The sequence below is a fragment of the Actinia tenebrosa genome, unplaced genomic scaffold, assembly GCF_029948245.1.
Source record: "Actinia tenebrosa isolate PJP-AT-01 unplaced genomic scaffold, QUT_ActTen_1.0 PGA_scaffold17__23_contigs__length_9995812, whole genome shotgun sequence".
Taxonomy (NCBI): domain Eukaryota; kingdom Metazoa; phylum Cnidaria; class Anthozoa; order Actiniaria; family Actiniidae; genus Actinia; species Actinia tenebrosa.
This window is the reverse complement of record NW_028292577.1, coordinates 4,910,743-4,931,278: the sequence shown is the minus strand read 5'-3', so window position 1 is coordinate 4,931,278 and position 20,536 is coordinate 4,910,743. Positions and strand designations below refer to the sequence as shown.

Genomic DNA, 20,536 nt, shown 5'->3' with positions numbered 1-20,536 from the left:
TTGAATCTATCACGAATTTGGTTATTCGTTACCCGCTGTTTATTGATCTAAGTTTATTTAGCTGGGCTCAAGTTAACCATTCTTTTATATATGGCTTACGTTATCCTTTGTTCTTTGACAAGTTTCCGAAAGTCTGCACTTCCTATCCTAACGCTACAACGAAAAAAAATTATTCAAAAAACTCAAACTAAAGCGCTTGAGCCCAAGCAAATAAAAAATTGAGGTGAATTTAAAAACTTCTTATTTTCCAAAAATCACCCTAGCTTCAATTCCCCTCAAATAGAGTTAAGACTTTCGAATATTTTGAGGGGTCTTAAAAGTTCTACAGTAGTGGGAAAAATGTTTTTTTTATGTGGTTTAAGAAGCTATAGAATCCCACACGCATTAACTTTGATCCATGAAAGTGAAATAGGATAATTACCAATTTAAATATTGCATTATTTGGATCCATCATTGCTTCATAAGAACGATGGAGTTCTTTGTAGATCTATTGATTTCATTGACGATCAAACTGTTACTCTTGAACAAGGCGCTTGGTGATAATTTGTTTCTTTATTTTCTCAGAGTTTATCAACAGGAATAGTCACATTGCTAACAAAGTAATATTTTTTGTGGTTGAACATTTTAGGTGCAGCTCGTTTCACAGTAGTTCCACCAAGTGTTTTGTATGTGTCTGTAGGAGAAACCGCCAAGCTCGTGTGGGATTACAGTGTGGATAACAGGATGGAAGAGTTTGATATTTTTTCACCAATATGGTTATTTTATGCCGAAAATGGTAGTGCAGTTCAAATTGCACAGGAAACTATGTTAAACAAGTGGAAATGGTACATAAACAATGATACATGTCCTGCTAGACTACTGAACCCTGTTCGAGTGAGTAAAGAATCAACTGCTACACTAGTAATTCATAACGTTACTCTGGCTGATAGAGGAACGTATGGATGTGTTCTGGTGATGCAAACAAGAAGCCCCATAATAAGTAAAGTTAATCTTGTCGTAACATGTGGGTATAATTGTTTGTTTGTTTCTTTTTTTTCTTCTTTTTTGGAAAAAAATTGTGCTACTTGTTTCAATTGAATTTTTGTCTTGTTTGCTTTAGTTTTTGATTTTGATTTTCTAAATTTAAAAATATTCTCAGTACAAATGTTCTATATTATTATGGTGATGATTTTGTTTTCCCATTGACATTTATCCAGCCATAATAAGACTCGAGTCGATGAGTACGATCTTAACCCTAAAATCTTGATTTTATCTTAAAATATTTTCGTTCTTTCGTTCTTTCGTTCTTTCGTTCTTTCGTTCTTTCGTTCTTTCGTTCTTTCGTTCTTTCGTTCTTTCGTTCTTTCGTTCTTTCGTTCTTTCGTTCTTTCGTTCTTTCGTTCTTTGTGCATAATATATCCTTTGCACTTTCAACTTTGCGCTAATATGAGCAATTTTGATAGTTAATTTCTTCATGGATATAAGGTAAGCATTCTAATAAAAATGTTCAAAATAAGTCATTTGGGTTTTAGTTGTTTGTCGTATTGGTAAGGGCGACGACTGATATGTACTTACATGTGCTATTTTCTTATTTACAGCATTTCCATCTTTATCGATCAATCCGTCATTTTCAAACATACCTGTAAACGAATCCCAAGAACTGCATATCAAATGTTCTGGGGTAGGAACTCCTATGCCAAACGTCAGGTCGCAAAAAGTACAGGGTAATGTCATTGATCAAGGTGTAGGGAAAGTGACAATCGATATTACAAATATTGCAGGAGATGACAGTGGGGAATACGAATGCTGTGCTATTAACAACCTGAACTAACCTCCATTTTGTAAGAGTATCTTGGTAACTGTCCAGTGTGAGTCTAAATGCTATTTTTTTTAGATATACAAATATATGTTGCTATATTTTTATGGTGGGGTGAGGGGGCGCTGCAAGGTTTGTAACAAATCAATATGACCACAATCAAGATCATTGAAACAGTGCAGACGGAAAATATATAATTCACTCTCTTCACAGATGAGCCGCAAATAGATGTATTTCAGTCAAATTTCACAGTTTCTTCATATAATGGTGGTAAAATCAGGATATACTGTTTGGCCCATGGCGTGCCCTCTCCTCTGTTCACGTGGTATGATCCCCATAATCGATCAATAGCCACAGGATCTCATACTGTTACTGGTGTTGGTGTCTTGGAACTAGTAACCACAGACGCAGACAGCTATGGGTTGTACAGGTGTAAAGCTAAAAATATGCTTGGTTATGATGAACACATTATTAGTGTTATTTAAACAGGTTTGGAGAACAATGACATATTATTAACTTTAGACGGTTAAAGATAGATAGATAGATGGTTGGATGGATTGATGGATGCATGGATGCATGGACGCATGGATGCATAGATGCATGTTTGGAATGATTTAGTCATAACAATTAATGTCATCTATCCCCAGTCCATCCACCCTCTCAGATGACAAGTAGAAATCACCATCGAATAACGACATCATCACCACAAACCACTACAGGTCAGAATTACCAATAAACATCTGATGAGCCACTTTCTTAACTACTTCAGTTTAATTATTAACATTTGACTTGACATCCTATAACCATCATTCAAAGGTCATGAATCAAGAACCAAGCCTGGATAGAGGTCTTGCTCCACACTATATATTCAAGGTTATGTCAATGTCACATATATATGTATAAATAAGGGTTACATATATTTTAATTAATTCATTTCTATATATTGACTTTTTTTTTCCTTTACCGCTTCCCCAGGTCTGCAGGCACATACTCTGTGTAACTTTTAATCATTTTTTCCCCTGCTTTCATCAGGTCGCACATTTGCAACAGTTCATTTAATCGTAACATCAATATCAATAGTTGTGAATATTATCATGGCGCTATTAGTGTGCTACATTTTCAAAAGGACTGGCTTCAAAGGTAAACACTTTAATTCCATAATACAGTGCAAGTCACGTAGAATTAATCAGGATCCGTGAAGTATGCAAAACGATTGATAATGATTCAATGCTATGATTTCTGATATATTTTAATATTTCTTTCTTTTCTTTGATATCTGGTAACATTGTGTTATCGGGGTGTGTCTATCTTATACTTATTATCATAATTTTAAATATATTCTAGTTTTAAGGAAGATGAGCGACAACCAAAGGTAAGTTCGCATGTTCCATATACGTACTGTATGTAATCAGTTTAACCCATCTGTTGCTTATCCTGAGACTCCCTACCGTGCAAAAACAAAAAAATTCATAGCTCATGACGTTTTGACGATTATATTTTTGCTTTTTAGGGTTTCAAAACCAGAAGAATCTTTTGCAATTGTAGAGGTGAGTTTAATACTATAAAATGTCTATAATAAGAAAATGAAAATAAAGGGAAAAAAGCCACAGGTTGAGTTTGACCACGTTTTTGATTCATTTATAATTTATTTAGGGGGGGGGGGGGGGGGAGAATTTAAGTGGTACTATATGTCTGAATATGGACTACTCACTCAACCTTTACCCCTTATTGATTACCAACTTAACCTAAGCAGTAATAGGGATAGAGTAGATGTTTGGGGTTTATCTAACAACAGACAAACAAACACAATTTGTTTTACTATATTCTTTTATACAGGATAGAATAGAAATTGAAACACACGAATCAGCAGCATCGAAAACACCCCATGAATCACCAAACCTGATACCACCGAATATTAATGTATGAGCAGTATCGAGAGAATGCACTCCAACCTTATTGAACGAAAGGAAACCAAAAGAGAACCCTGCAGAGCAGCACTTTCTCTCAGGGACTCAGCATCTTTATCAACAGATAAATAATGGAGAGTCATTGTCAAGAGAGCACGAGTATCAGTCGCTACTAAAGGAAAATGATAAAATAAGGCTACCAACAAATGTTCCCTGTGAGACAGCGTTAAAACATGCTACATCGAATGTTAATCACGAGCAGCAAGGATCAGAATACCAACCACTACATCTTTATTCAAGCGTAGAAGAAAAGTAGTTGTATTAAAGTAATGTTCGTTTTATTAAAAGAAAAAACGAAAAAAAAAAAAAAAAAACCTTTCTACTAAAAATAAAATAAAAAGGAGAAATAAGTGAAGAATAAAATATAGAAAGCAAAAGTGCAAAGCAAACAAAGCAAACATATCAAATTAATATTCATTTAAATATATTGTCAGATAATTCCAACAATTTTTCCCTCATTTAAAAATGTGATTTATTGCAAAACAAAAAAAGATGCTATTTTTAGACTTTCATTTAAAGACTCGGCCTGGTGTATAAAATATGTAGTATTATAGTATATGTGGTAGTAATTAATAAAAGGACATTCAGTGTATGTATAATGTAGTGGGCACAACTACAAAAAACAAAATCAAAAAAAGAAAAGAAAAGAAAAACAAAAAGGGCGCGCGCCATGAGGTATGTTTCCCATTATTGAATGGCAATAAACCAAAAGGCGTCTTCCATGGATACGAACTCTCTCTCGAGCACAATACTTAACCACAAGGGGCTTCCTTCAATATCATGAGGGTTTAGATGCTTTCGAAATCAATGGTCATGTTTGATTGCATTAGTATTACTGATATATTATTTTGAGAACAACGCTAGTTTGTTTTCAATGACTGGGGGTAACACTTTTTGACACTTTTTCCACTGGTATATTATTCATTTTGAGAACCCCAAAGATGAGTTTGTTTGCAATAACCTGGGATAACACTTTTTAAATTTTTCTCAGTGATGCCCTGCCTCCAGTATAACGTAAATATTTGAAACATCAGAACAAAATCATCTGGAATAAGAATCACGTTTACGCCCTTACGCTCAGTTGGATTGCTTTTAGTAGACGGAAGAAATGATAATAATGATAAGAAAAAAACAAATCAAAAAGGACAGTTATCCTTAATCATTTTGACTCGATATTAAAAATTGATCTAATCTGTCCTGTTAAAGATACCTTAATCAAGTGGTCCACTGATTACAATAAAATAAACATGAGTTTGCATTGATTTTAGCATCATTTGATTAATTGGTGCTATAATGCGCTAGAATGAAGGAAACACTTTTCATTGCTATTTAGTTTCGAGAAAGAAATTCCACATGCATAAAACAACGAGTCATGAAAGTGAAATACATTACCTATTCAAATATTATATCAATATGATCCACTAATGCTTTAATCTTCTGAGACAATGGAGGCGTCTCTAGTCCTATGGATTTCACTGATGTTCAAAGTAGTGTTACTCGTGAGCAGGACGCAGGGTGAGAATATTTTTGTCTACTTTCTCAGAAACATCCCTTTATCCTACAGGAATCCATTTTGCTAGTACATTATATTTTTATATTTTAATATTTCCTGGTTGAATATTTTAGGTGCAGCTCGTTTCACAGTAGTTCCATCAAGTATTTTGTATGTGTCTGTAGGAGAAACAGTTAAGCTCGTGTGGGATTACACTGTAGATAACCGGAAGGAAGAGTTTGATATTTTTTCACCAACGTGGATGTTCTATGCTGACAATGGCAGTGCATTTTTAATCGCACAGGAAAATGTATTCAACGAGGGGAAATGGAACATAAACAGCAATACATGTCCTGCTAGACTACTGAACCCTGTTCGAGTGAGTAAAGACTGGGAATCAACTGCTACAATAGTAATCCATAATGCGACTCTGGCTGATAGTGGTACGTATGTATGTGTTCTGGTGTTGACAACAAAAAGCCCCATAACAAGTAAAGTTACGCTCGTCGTAACATGTAAGTTCAAATGTTTTTGATGCTACACATCTCATTATTAGTAAGATTAGGAAAATGGAACATATATCGTGATTTTAACGAGCTTCAAGTATTTATATCATCCATGTATTAATTACACCAAGCTTTCGCTTATCTTTGCTTTTATTATTTGTTTATATCTATTTTTTGTATTCAAGTATTTTCCTCAATTGGCAATTTGTCTTAGTTATTTTGGATTGTCGTTTTTGCTTACTTTCACTGTAGCTAGCGATGCTTTCTTCCACTAAAATGATTTTTCATTTTGATGAAAGTTCATTCCTCAAAGTCGACATATTGTACCACCAACACAGTGATTTTCATCTAAATTAAAGATAATTAACCGCGTCCTTTTCTGTACTAAAGATCCAAGAATAGAACATAAATCTAAGAAACAAGGCTTTTAGAGATTAGCAGCCTCTATGTTATCATGGGAAAGCCGCATACCAATGTGCGGGCTCAAATGTCCGCGATTTCTGGACATAGATTGTAATTCTTGTAGTGTTTTGAATGAGTTTCGTTCTTCTTATAACAGCTTTTCCTAATATCACGTTAAATCCTTCGTCTTCGAAGATACGTGTAAATGAATCCGAAGGATTACTTATCAGATGTTCTGCGGTTGGAATTCCTGAACCAAACATCACATGGCTGAGATTGATGGATGGTGTCAAGTTTCATAAGAACCAAGGCGTGGGAAAAATAACAGTTAATCTATCAAATATCACAAGAAATGACAGTGGGATATATAATTGCTGTGCCAATAACAACCCGAAGGAGAATCCAGCCTGTAGAAGTACGACGATATCTGTCCAATGTGAGTTTAGTACATTTATTATTTTGTCAACCTTTGGATTTAATTAAATAGCCGGTTCTTTTGTTATTTGTGATGTCGATTTTTCGGTTATCCTAATAGATCATGAAATTATGAAGCATACCCTATTAGCTAAAAACCTGTAGCGGAATACCTATCTAGTGACAACAAACAAGAAGAATAGACAGTTAGACAGACAGACAGAAAATATAGAGACAGATAGAAAGACAGACGTCAAACATCCATTGACCATTCAGGCGATCATCGATAAAAAGGTCATTTATCCATCTGAACGTATATCAGAAGGTATATATTGGAAGAATCAATTCGTTCTCTTCGCAGACAAACCACAAATAGATGTAGTCCTGTCAAATGACACAGTTTCTTCATATGATAATGGTACAGTCAGGATATACTGCTTGGCCCATGGCGTGCCCTCTCCTCTGTTCACGTGGTATTAGTCCATGGGCCAGGCCCCCAAAAATAAGGTCTTCGGTAACAGTCAGGGGGACAAATGCTATCATACATTTTTGGAAAGCTTGCACCCTCTACTTTATGGTTTTCAGTGATAGCAATGTCAGAAGAGTAGCTTTAGTGCTGAAATCACGTGATATTATGACGTCACTCAATTAAAATCGAAATTTAGATAATACTAATATTCCAGCTATTCAAGTTTATTATAAGGCCTGAAATGTATATGCAATCATTTCAAAATGATAGACAAGGTATTCAGTAAGCTCAACATGAGCTACTCTAGGGAGTTTTAGAATATCGTAGTTACCATGGCAACAAGTTATTTTGTGATTTATGTGCTTTAAAGGGAAAGAATAGTTGGAAAATATATTTGATACATTTATATTGTTCTTCGCGTAGCCTATTTTTCAATATCAAACGTCTGACTCTATACAAACTTACTGTTAATGGCCTCTTTAATTGTCTTCATCATCCTCTTCTTCTTCTGAACATTCATCATCTTCGAGATCTTCATCTTCTACACGATTGTCACAGTCACGTAGTTTGCACATATCAGTGCACTTCAGGCCATTTATAATGCACATACAGCTTGATGGTTTACATGAGCGTGAGCAAGAGCAGGAAAGGAATTATAGGACAGCTGTGGGGGCTGGTTCACCGCTCATCCATTTGATTACAAACTTGTTGTCTTCGTGAATCCACCCGTGTCCAATAGGTGATGGAACGTTAGGGCAGCCTTGCAGACTTCTTCTCCAGATGGCTGCTTGGTAGTTTGCACGTTGTGTATGGAGTTTTAAGCAGTCAGCGCAGGGCGGTAGCTGTTGCGATTCTAGTTTCCCTTTCTTCACACAGAATAATCTATAACGAAGCTCATTTACTTCTTTGGTTCCAGGATTGGAGCTGTACATTCTGCATGTGAATTCTTGTATCTTTGAGAACACGTCGTCTGTGAAATCCCACTGCATTCCAATTTGGTGAAATAGGTCTTGGTACAATTTGTTTGTTTTCAGCATTTTGAATGCAGCTAGTTTTCCTTTTCCCGCAAAAGCACTGACACTGTCACAGCCTGTAAAGGCGTGAAATCCGAGAAGAGACGTACATACCTGCGATCCTAACATTCGAGCTACATTTGAAATGTCAATGTACATTGTTCGAATCTTCTTGCCACATTTCACGTACAATGAGCATGGAATATAACTACTGAAAGCCAAACAGAGAACAAATACGTCGGTATCTTCTGAACTAATCACAACTGCTTCGTAGCCTGCCGATGCTGCATTTGCTGCATGGAATAGAACTCTTGTGTCAGCCTCTTCATGATTTGATCGAAGATCCTCCCTTTCTGCTGAACCTGATGAAGTGATTTCATAACAGTGGTCTTCTGTTGTTACAAAGATAGTCTTTGATTGTTCAGCTAATCTTTCCTGATACTTCTCCTTTCTCCATTCTTCTGAAATAAACTTAATAAGTTGGGACTTGTTTTTGGAACTTGCTAGAAATTTGGACCACTGACGAATCTTATGATCTGATTTGATGTTTTTAAACTCGTGTCCACTTTCAGAACCCCTCTTTTCTCTTTCGGCATTTTTGATTGATTCATCCTTGTAAACATCGAAGACAACATCGATACGTTCGCTTTCGTTTCCTTCATTTAGGATCATAGACATGAGACTTTCAGCTACGTCACCAAATGTCTTCTGGTCAACTTTCATTTTCTGAACAAAAAACATCCCATCAATAATTCGTGCACTTGGCTGTGGAATGGTATTTGCCGCTGGTATGTTCTTCTTCAGGTCGTTTAACAGAGATGATTTATTTGTTTTCCTTAACGATCCATCAGCAGATGCCAGAGACCAAGGTAGGGGTCCAAGTGGGTGACAACGGGACATCACTTATATTCAGCTTTCTGTTCTCAGCAATGATCAGCATCTGTGCAAATAAAGCTCTATCTGCCTTTATTATAACTTCCTTGCTTGTTCCTCCTCCGACTTTCATCTTCTTGGACAGATTTCCAAATGTTTTCAGTTGGAGCTTGGTCATTTTATCATAGAAATTAGACTTTGGTGGATTAGACTCGAGTCGGTTTTCTCTAAATGACTTGTATGCTTCCTCACCAAGAGCTTTGGCTTGAATCAAATCTTTGGCAATTTCTGGAGTCGCAAGTTTACCGGTAGATAAACAAACAAGATCCTGTTGATTACTGTTAAAAGGATTTATCCAGCTTTCTTCTAGCAATAAGAGTAATGCATTTACATCTGCTTCATCTTTTGCCATCCTACTTGGTTGACGATCAGTGTGTTTTCTGCTTGCTGTGTTCAGATGAAGCATATCCTTAAGCTGACGCATAAATATGCTTCGAAATTCTGCAACTAAGTAGTACTTTCTCACAGCACCAGGTTTCAAGCTGAATCCCTTGGTTCCTCCAGCAGTCTGTGTATCTTTATTAACGGTTTCTTCAACGGTTTGATCTACGGGTATTCTTCCAAATGGATTGTCGTCACCAATCTGTACAGAAAAGCCACCGGCTCTAAAGTACTCTATTACATCTCGGTGATCTTCTTCGAGGTGGGACATTTCTAGCAAGTAAGCAGATAAATATCATAATAAAGCACCACGAAACCATTCCCCTGATAGAAGAGATATGAAGCTCCCAGTTACCCTCTCTTGATGCTCTTAAAAGTCCCAGAAGGATCTCCATAATGTCAATATATGACATCCAAAATTCAGAGAGCTGACCATTATGCTTTCGTAGAAAGTCTATATACATGTCATAGAGCTTAACGAATTCAGCAAAACTAGAACTTCCCATTTGTTTATTGAACTCTGCCTCACAAACATTGTCGTAAAGTGTCTCAAGTCCATTGAAGAAAGCATCAACTTTCCTATTTGATTCCTTGTGGGTTTCCTCGATCCATGACCGAAAGCCTTTCCATATCAACCTCATAAGTGCTTCGTACATTAGTTTGTGGAATCTAACTGCACGGTTGTATCTACGGCCATCCATGACTCCTGAGACAGAACCTTCTGCTATCACACCTGCCTCGATGCATAGATCTCTAAGCCCAGCATCTTGAAAGCGTTTGCCAATGATAGACAGTAAGGTGCAAGCTGTATGGAACACTCCAATCCTTAGTACGATATCTTTAAATCGTTGGTCATGTTTCCATTGAATTTCAGTTGCTTTTGCGTACAGCGCTTGGTCAAACACAAGGACGATACTTTTCAACTTGAGCTGGTTCTTTATCTTCAAAGATTGTACTAGTACTTCATGGACCGTTGCCATGTCTGTAGCAGGTGAGTTGATAGTTGGTAAATATCCTATGTTGTCTTTTGTGACTTCTACTTTATTGCGGATGGAAATGTTAAAACCAGTCCAGCTACTTGCTCTCTGTCTTTCTCTTGCATGGAGTCGTACTAAAATCCAAATCAGATTCTTCTTTCTTGCATTTGCCATCAATTCTTCAGAAGTGACTTCAACATATTTCCTTGCTCGAGGGCCACAACGATCTCCGGCGTTATATGGAGGAATCTCAGCGTGCTGCAGAGGCTCAATGCTTCTTTTCTTTGTTCTTGCAATCTCAAATTCTGGCTGTGCAGGAAGATTTGGACCAAAATGTCTGGCCTGAACGACAATACCATTTACTCGATGAGAAGTTCCTCCTCCAGATAACGTTTCTTCCAATCGATCAATGTTGTCCCAGCCAAGTGTTGTCTCAATATACGGCTGTATATCTTCGGGCAGCGGAACGTCATTGTTGGGCGTTGATGCCATTTTTTAAAGACAAAGTGCTGTGTTTATTTCCTCGACTTGCGAGTAGGCAATACCATGTCTGCATCTGTTTAACATCTGTGTGACCTCAACATTGTTAGTCAAAGATTTGACTGCATAAGGTAGCAATATCTGTTTAGGGGGTTTCTCTTTTCCACCGCTCACACCATAAATAAGATCTTGTCCATAAGAACTGATTAGGCGCTCCAGTCGTTGAGGGTATTCAGTTGGAATCTCAGTATTCCCAGTCAAAACAGTGTAAAGAAAAGTCTTGAGTTCTTCCGGTATGTTTACTGCATTCTGACAGAGTTCTGAAGGTTTTGGAGGCCACGACACATCTGTATTGTTATTTGACAAAATACCATTCCGAATATATAGACTAGCTTCCTGAATTTGTTTGATCTTTGATGGCATAGTTATATCTTCTTGTTGTTGCGCAAGTTTTGCCAGTTCCTTAGCCAATTCACGTTTTGAGAGACTTTCAGGAATAACAAACAGCTTATTGTTGTCAAGAAGGTCCTCAAACTGCAAAAGACTGCCAAACTCAAATTCCAATTTTCTGCGGATGTATTTCTTGGTTGACTCAGTAATTTCGGTAACGCCCATTGAGTTCATGTGGAAAATTAGTAAGTTTCTAAGGTCAACCAACTTTATTAATCTTGGATTCTCTAATAAAGAACGTATGAATTCGAAAAGCTTTTCGTAAGCTTGAGTCTCAATGTCCTTATACCAATCATCAACATCAACAACTTCATCCCCGTCTTGAAATTCATTTGAATTGCTCACTTTAGCAGGGCGAGTATAAGCTCGATAGCATGAACGGTGGTAACAAGCTTCGGCGGCTACTAGTTCACGGCTTACGATGGCAATTATCTTAGTGTCATCTTTAGCAATAGCAGTTGTTCTAATGGAGTCATCAGCACGCAAATCTCTACACTGAATCAAACGCTGTCGATTTCTTGAAGATTTTAAATATTTACTTTTCTTTTCACAAAAAATGCATATCTCCTCGTATGTCCTACTCGAGCTTGATGGTTGTCTATTAGTTGCGTATCTCTTTTGCTCAGGCTCTTGCACATCATCAGCATCTTCAGTTGATCGAGAAAGGTTTTCAAGATCTCTTTTCAGAGTAAAAATACTTCGGCATTTTCTATGATACATAACGTTTGCCGGTATTTCTCCTTCGTTAGTATCCCTAGCCACATCAAGAATTGCTTTGTGATTACGAATTTCTGCAGCCTTTAGCAATGTTTTCCAAGATCCGAGGTCTTTGGGGGAAGTTAAATTTTGACTATTATCATCAGTACAATGAATAATACACTTTTTAAGATCTGTTGTACAAGAAAGAAAATCAAAAATGCTTTTACGTCTCTTTAAGGTATGTAAGGACTATAAAATCGACAAGACAAAGCTTCAAATCTGTTGAAAAAATGCAAATTCCGATTTCTAACATTGTTAGAAATATCTATATTATCAGTATCTTCATTTTCGTAGTCTTTAAAAGTGTTTAATTGAGCTGATTTTGCTGAAAATTCTACTCTACTTACCACACAAATAGTCCGCCATCTTGAAAATTACCCAAAATGCTTTGCGGATCAGCAAATATATTTTCTTCCTTTTTTAATCATTTTTATAAGTAATTTCAAAGTAAGCCAGCTTTTAAATGTAATAATATATAGTAGCTCTATTGTTTTAACATGTGATAAATAAATATCGAGCTTAAAATCATGCAAAGCTATTTTTATAAATTAATCTATCCCAGCCTCGTTTTCATGCTAAATCGATATTTTTCAATAATTTGATGTTACAAAAAATACCACAAAGCTACTCTTTTAGGAATGCTATCATATAAATTTTGAAACAACTTTAGGTGACCTTTAACCTGGCATAACTCACAATTTGTCCCCCTTAGTGTTACCATGGTCGAGCCCTGGCCCATGGACTATATGATCCCCATAATCAATCAATATTGACAGGATCTCATACTGTTACTGGTGTTGGTGTCTTGGAACTAGTAACCACAGACGCAGACAGCTATGGGTTGTAAAGGTGTAAAGCTAAAAATATGCTTGGTTATGATGAACACATTATTAGTGTTATTTAAACAGGTTTGGAGAATAATAATATATAACTAGTTTTGAGATAATTAAAGAAAAATAGACGGATAGATGAATGGATGAATGGATTAATGCATGAACGGATGGATTGGATGAATGAATGGATGGATGGATGGATGGATGGATGGATGGATGGATGGATGGATGGATGGATGGATGGATGGATGGATGGATGGATGGATGGATGGATGGATAATAATAATAATAATAATAATCTTTATTTAAGCACGGTAACTCTATCAATATCAAGATAAAAAACTTAATGTTGTTCTACCTAGAGGCCGTAAAAACTATATTAACAAATGATAATTATGTAAAATATACAAATGCTACACTGATACAATAAATATACAATTGAAATAAGATAATAGGTTAATTAGATATATTTCGTAGAACTAAAACGATTAAATATTAGTTGTCATCAGTGTAAAACCTATAGCTTTTTATTTTCTTTTTAAATACTTTTAAGGATCGTTCTTCTTTTAATGACTGAGGCAGAGAATTCCAAAGCCAGGCTCCAGTAAAAGCAAAACTATTTCTGAAATAGTCAGTTCTGGCTTTTGGAATTTGTAAATTTTTAGAAGAACGCCTTAAGTTGTAAGATTGAGTACCAATCTGGCTGGAAAACATATCTTTTAAATAAGATGGGACGATATCATTGACGATTTTGAACATCATAATGGCCTTTTGTTGCAGTCTTTGTTCATTTAAAGGTATCCATTTGAGTTCATTAAAAATTTGACTCGTTCGTACGCTTAAATACGGTGCGCCAGTAATTATACGGGCTGCACGGTTTTGTAGTTTTTGTAACTTGCTAGTTAAAGTTTCGTCGATACTGTCCCAAACTAAACAGCAATAGTTAAAGTAAGGCTCAATTATGTTCTTATAGATTTTGATTAGATAGGGCCTACTTAAAATTGGCTTAATTTTCTTTAACGTGCTTAGGTTACATGCAATCTTCTTTTTAATGTGCTCAACATGAGAACGCCAAGTCAGATTTTCATCAATATAGACGCCGAGACATTTTGTTTCTTTAGATCGTTTTAACGCGGTACCGTCTATAGTCAGACATAAGTCTGTGTCATCTAAAGTAGAAATTCTTTGACGGGAACCAATTAACATAAATTCTGACTTTACAGCATTCAAAGTGAGTTTGTTGGCACAGAGCCAAGAAGCTACATGTTCTAAGTCGATATCCATTGGATTATTCAGGTTATTAATTCCACAGTCAGAAAATGATAAAGTCGTATCATCAGCATAAAGCCTAGTTGTACTATAGTCGAGGCAACGCGGTAGATCATTAATGTAGATTAAAAAGAGAACTGGGCCCAAAATTGTCCCCTGAGGTATACCAAAAGAGATGGGACGGGCTTCGGAAAGTACTCCATTGATTGAACACTGTTGCGATCTGCCAGTCAAATATGACTGAAACCACTGTCGGACTGTGGCGTTAAACCCATAATATTCTAGTTTTGCTAACAATATACTATGATCAACGGTGTCAAATGCCTTCTTAAAGTGCACATGAACCCTTCAACAATACTTTCAGTACTGATTCTACATGAAGTAAATAGTTGAATGGTAAAATATTTCTTGATTTGAGTGATGCGTTTCTAAGTTATGAAGGTTTATACTTTCAATATGCTAATGAGCGTGACGTATATTAAGGCTTAATTAAATATACAAAATCGAACTGGTTCATAGATACAGTATTTAAAAAGCATCATTATTTTACTCATGGTTTACATGAAAGCTATTTAAAATTTTTATTTTCAAAATGGCCAGCATTTAGTATTACTAGTTACAACAAAAACACTCAAATACCTTACCTGACGTCACCATCATTTACATATTGGAAGTATAAACCTTCATAACTTAGAGACGCATCACTTAAATCAAGAAATATTTTACCAATCAACTATTTACTTTATGCAGAACCAGTACTGAATGTATTGTCGAAGGGTTCATGTGCACTTTAAGGTCTAAAAATATCACACCATTGATCATTTTCCTGTCTATATTGAAGTACCATTCATTTGTTAGATCTAAAAGCGCAGTTAAAGTTGAGTGATAAGGTCTAAAGCCCGACTGATGGGTATCTAGTAAATTATGTTCGTCAAGATATGAAATCAGCTGCTCACAGATTAGTTTTTCAAAAAGGCGGGAGATAGCAGAAGTAACTGAAATAGGTCTATAGTTGCCTGGGTCATCTTGTTCACCAGATTTAAAAATGGGGGTGACTTTAGCCACTTTCCATTCCGACGGGAAAATATTTGTTTTTAATCGAAAGGTTAAAAAGGGTAGTTAATGAATTACAGATATGAGGAGCCGCTGCTTTTAGAATAATATTTGGAATTTTATCAAGACCAGTTGCTTTAGCAGTATTATAATACCTTGCAGAAGCTCAAGTACTCTAGAGGAATCGATCAAACGAAAAGTAAACACATGGTCTACTTTTTTAACATAATCAGCGAAATTTACATTACTGGCACGTTTAGAATTTATTTCTGAAGCTAATTTACCGGCAATTTCTGTGAAATAAGTGTTAAGGACATTTGCTACATCCTTTGGATTAGTAACAGTATTTTGCACAGTCTGCCTAATTTCGCTGATTTCAACATTTTGTGATCTCTTGCCCCTGATATTATTTATTGTCTTCCAAGTTTTCTTGGTGTCACGAGGGTGTTTTTCAATTTGATCTTGATAAAATTTCCTTTTCGTCTTAGTAACTAATTGATTAACAAAATTCCTCATCTTTCTATATTTAGACCAGTCTTCTGGGTCATTAGACTTCGTGGCCTTTTTCTTTAGGAAGTCCCTGTTATGCATTTCCTGTTTAACATTAGCATTTATCCAGGGAGAGGGTTTGTTGCGCACTTTTATCAACCTAGTGGGAGCGTGCTTATCAATAGTTTTTAAGAAGATTTTTTTCCAGCTTGCCCATGCTTCGTCCACGTTTTTTAGTTGGTCGAAGAGTGGCCAAACAGTGTTTTTAAGGTCATTTTCAAAGTCTTCACAGTCAAAATTTGTAAAATTTCTCGTTTCAATAATTTTAGGTCTTCCTCTTGGGATACCAATTTGGATGGATGGATGGATGGATGGATGGATGGATGGATGGATGGATGGATGGATGGATGGATGGATGGATGGATGGATGGATGGATGGATGGATGGATGGATGGAGGCAAGGAAGCTGGATTTATGCATGCATGCTTGGATGTATGGATGGATGGATGCTTGGAATGATTTACTCATAAAAAAATAATGTCATCTATCCTCAGTCCATCCACCCTCTCTGATGCCAAGTAGAAGTATCTATGAAATAACGACATCATCACCACAGACCACTACAGGTCAGAATTACCAATAAACATCTGATGAGCCACTTTCTTAACTACTTCAGTTGAATTATTAACATTTGACTTGACTTCCTAATCATCATTCAAAGGTCATGAATCAAGAACCAAGCCTGGAGAGAGGTCTTGCTCGACACTATTTATTCAAGGTTATGTCAATGTTACATATATAATTATAAATAAAGGTTACATATATTTTAATTAACTAATTTCTATGTATTGACACGTTTTTTTATTTATTATTTATTTTGCTTTACCGCTACCCCGAGTCTGCAGGCACATACTGTGTGTTACCTTTAATCATTTTTTCTGTTTTCATCAGGTCGCACATTTGCAACAGTTCATTTTATAGTAACATCAATATCAATAGTTGTGAATATTATCATGGCGCTATTAGTGTGCTACATTTTCAAAAGGACTGGCTTCAAAGGTAAACACTTTAATTCCAGCATACAGCGCATATCACGTAGTATTAATCAGGATCCGTGAAGTATGTAAAACAATTGATGATGATTCGATAGAATAATTTCAGATTTTTATTTTAATATTTCTTTTTCTTTCTTTTTTAGATATCTGGCAGCATTGTTTTATCGATGTGTGTCTATCTTTTTACTTATTATCATTGTTTTAAATATATTGCAGTTTTAAGGAAGAGGAGCGACAACGAAAGGTAAATTCACATGTTCAATATACGTACTGTATGTAATAAGTTTAACCCATCTGTTGCTTATCCTGAGACTCCCTACCGTGCAAAAACAAATAATTCATAGTTCACGCCATTTTTCAGGACTATAGCCAACTGAATTTTGATAAACGTTTTGAGGATTATATTTTCACTTTTTAGGGTTTCAAAACCAGAAGAATCTTTTGAGTTTGCAGAGGTGAGTTTAATAATATAGGATGCTGATTTGGACTACGTTTTTAATTCATTTATAATTTATTTAGGTTGGGTGGAAGGGGGGGGGGGGGGGGGTGTGGATGAAAAAAATTAAGTTGTACTATATATCTGAATATGGACTACTCACTAACCCTTGGCCCCTTGACTTAGCAGTAATAGGGATAGAGTAGATGTTTTGGGTTTATCTAACGAACAAACTAACAAAAACAAAAACAAAAACAAAAACAAAAAACAAAAACAAAACAAAAACAAAAAAAATTGTTTTACTATATTCTTGTATATAGGATAGAATCGAAATGAAAACACACGAACCAGCAGCATTGGAAACACACCACGAATCACCAAACCTGATACCACCGAATATTGATGTCGGAGCAGTATCGAGAGAATGCACTCCAACCTTATTGGACGAGAGGAAACCAAAAGAGAACCCTGCAGAACAGACCTTTCTGTCAAGAACTCAGCATCTTTATCAACAGATAAATAATGGAGGGTTATTATCAAGCGAGTACGAGTATCAGTCGCTACTAAGGGACAATAATGGAATAGGGCTACCAACAAATGTTCCTTGTGAGACAGTGTTAAATCATGCTACATCGAATGTTAATCAGCAGCAACAAGGATCAGAATACCAACCACTACATCTGTATTCAAGCGTAGAAGAAAAGTAGTTGTATTAAAGTAATGTTGGTTTTATTAAAAGAAAAAACGAAAAAGAAAAAAAAGAAAACGTTTCTACTAAAAATAAAATAGAAAGGAGGAATAAGTGAACAATAAAATAAGAAAGCAAAAGTGCAAAGGAAACAAAGCAAATATATCAAATTAATATTCATCTAAATATATTGTCAGATAATTCCCATAATTTTTCCCTCATTAAAAAATGTGATTTATTGCAACTCGAAAACAAATGCTATTTTTAGACTTTCTTTTAAAGACTCGGCCTGGTGTATACAATTTGTAGTGTTATAGTATAAGTGGTAGTAATTAAGAAAAGGACATTCAGTGTAGGCATAATGTAGTGGGCAACATCTACGAAAAAGAAAAGAAAAAAAAAAGAAGAAAAAAAAAGGCGCGTGCCATGAGGTATGTTTATACTTATTAAATGACAGTAAACCAAAAGAAGTCTTCTATGGGTACGAAACCTCTCTTCATACTTAACCACACGGGGCTTTCATCAATATCGTGAAGGTTTAGATGCTTTCGAAATCAATGGTCATGTTTGATTCCATTACTATCTCCATTGGTACATTATTTTGAGCACAACGCTGAGTTTAATTGCAATGACTGGGGGTAACACTTTTTAAGGTGTTCAGTGATTTTTCTCATGGATGCCCTGACTCCAGTATAACGTAAATATTTGAAGCATCAGAAAAAAATCATCTGGAATAAGAATCACGTTTACGCCCTTACGCTCAGTTGGATTGTTTTTAGTAAACGGAATAAATAAGAAAAATAAGAAAAATAAGAAAAATAAGAAAAATAAGAAAAATAAGAAAAATAAGAAAAATAAGAAAAATAAGAAAAATAAGAAAAATAAGAAAAAAACAAATCAAGAAGGACAGTTATCCTCAATCATTTTGACTTGATATTAAATCAAGTGGTCCAATGATTACAACGAAATAACCATGAATTCCATTTTAGCATCATTTGATTGGTGCTATAATGCGCTAGAATGGAAGAAAACACTTTTCATTCATATTTGGTTTCGAGAAAGGAATTCCACATGCATAAAACAACGAATCATGAAAGTGAAAATACATTATTTATTCAAATATTATATCATTTTGATCACATAATGCTTTAAGAGCGACTGTCTGTAAGGGTCGAGAACCTGATTTCAGCGACCACTTGGTCAAATTCTTCATACTTTGCCTGAAGATACCCTTGGATGGACCATTTACAAAAATCATATTAAAAGGTTCCAGCGGATTTTTATTTTTGAGAAAATCCCAAAAGCGTGAAATGGTCGCCAAGCGCCGGTTTTCGGCTTCGATAATCGTCCCAAGGATACCCCAAGAACAAATGGTCGCTGTGGCTACAAAATTCGCCCAATCGAGCTGAAACTTTTCACAAACCTAGGGTAACATTTCAGCTTTTAAACTAGCTATAAAACTTTGCTGTATCTGGAAGGAATTATTTATTATATGTCGAAATACTAACGGTACTGAAAAATTACCGAAAGAAAGGAGCTATGTTTATCGAGCAAAAGCATCTACTGGTACCTAATTTTCTTGGAAATAAAATTGATTTTCTTAAAGATAAGCTATTAAAGTTAAACTGTACCAAATTTGAAGCTCAAAATCGAAGTATTTCTCAAGTTATTGCTTTTCAAAAACATTGTTTATTTCTTACTGGTTTAAGGGTCAAATGTCAACAAACTACAACTTCAAAGATTCCAGTTAATGCCGGAGTCGAATTGAATGCTTTATTACATGCATGGAAATTGCACTATCAAAAGACCGAGTTTTCATAGCTATCCATTTTACATTCTGTTACTTTTTGAATGCTAGCGCTGTTTTTAGATATTTCTTTCAGTTTAGGTAGTTTTTTGCCGAAAGTTCCCGTCGCTGGCACTGAGTAAAATTAAACAAACACGTAAACATTTACCTGAATTAATTGTCCTTCTGGCGTTACAAGATATCCACCTTCCATTGCATTACTTCTTGCCACTTCTGCCATTCTGAATCTTCAACATTACTATTGTTCTCAGTACCTTTTATTGATCTACTTTGAATATCTTGGAAAGAGCAAAACAATGGCCTTCTTAAAAGTCACAAACAGATGATGCCTATCTACAGTTTGTCGAGCCATCTAACGTAATTTTAAAATAAGTACACATATGAAGCCCTCGTAAATAATACAAGGTATCTTACAAAGGACACCATTAGTAAATGCTTAGTGAAAGCTATAGATTCGCAGTCCCAGAATTCGTTACGTAACGAATGTAGACATTTACGGCCTTATTAATGTGTAACACAATACCTGAATCGTGCTTGTGTGACAAAACAAACTAGGTATCAAATATATGTTTTCCAGTATTTCGTAACCTTTACTAGTAGTATTGTGGGCTGAATTTCGCAATCACATAGCATGAGTTTGTCTTAGACCAGATAATGGATTTTTGCGAGTATCGCACTCTTTTGGAGAAACTTTTTCCGAGGAATGATATTACTGTTTGCGGCCAGAGTACAGAATATCCTGGTCATCTGGATTTCATTCCGCTTGGGTCCTGTACAAGAGACGTACAGGGTCATCTGCGATCACTGCAACTTGCTGCTGACGAGGGGTTCGAGAGTGAGTTAAAACTTTTGCTAACTCGAGCAGGTA

The 20,536-nt window shown here is 35.7% G+C and overlaps 2 protein-coding genes and 1 pseudogene across 4 annotated transcripts; 2 read left to right on the top strand and 1 right to left on the bottom strand.

Annotated features, from left to right (window-relative positions):
* Nucleotides 1-469: 469 nt before the first annotated feature.
* On the top strand, nt 470-1,810 carry LOC148910318 (opioid-binding protein/cell adhesion molecule homolog). The gene is made up of 3 exons (XM_089032031.1): nt 470-536; nt 629-1,003; nt 1,578-1,810. Exons 1-3 carry the CDS (start codon nt 470-472, stop codon nt 1,808-1,810), a joined length of 675 nt encoding a protein of 224 aa, XP_088888157.1.
* On the top strand, nt 634-18,257 carry LOC148910316 (uncharacterized). Of its 3 annotated transcripts, XM_089032094.1 has the most exons (9): nt 634-873; nt 1,578-1,820; nt 2,009-2,284; nt 2,443-2,514; nt 16,404-16,460; nt 16,634-16,741; nt 16,954-16,981; nt 17,156-17,192; nt 17,494-18,257. In XM_089032094.1, exons 4-9 carry the CDS (start codon nt 2,460-2,462, stop codon nt 17,878-17,880), a joined length of 672 nt encoding a protein of 223 aa, XP_088888220.1. In that variant the 5' UTR covers nt 634-873; nt 1,578-1,820; nt 2,009-2,284; nt 2,443-2,459; the 3' UTR covers nt 17,881-18,257. The 3 variants fall into 3 exon arrangements, with proteins under 3 accessions (XP_088888220.1, XP_088888221.1, XP_088888219.1); XM_089032095.1 differs by lacking the exons at nt 2,009-2,284; nt 2,443-2,514 and adding an exon at nt 16,237-16,308 and having other exon boundaries at nt 1,578-1,847; XM_089032093.1 differs by lacking the exon at nt 634-873 and adding an exon at nt 962-1,003 and having other exon boundaries at nt 2,009-2,514.
* LOC148910317 (uncharacterized) lies at nt 7,254-10,889 on the bottom strand (annotated as a pseudogene).
* Nucleotides 18,258-20,536: the final 2,279 nt, after the last annotated feature.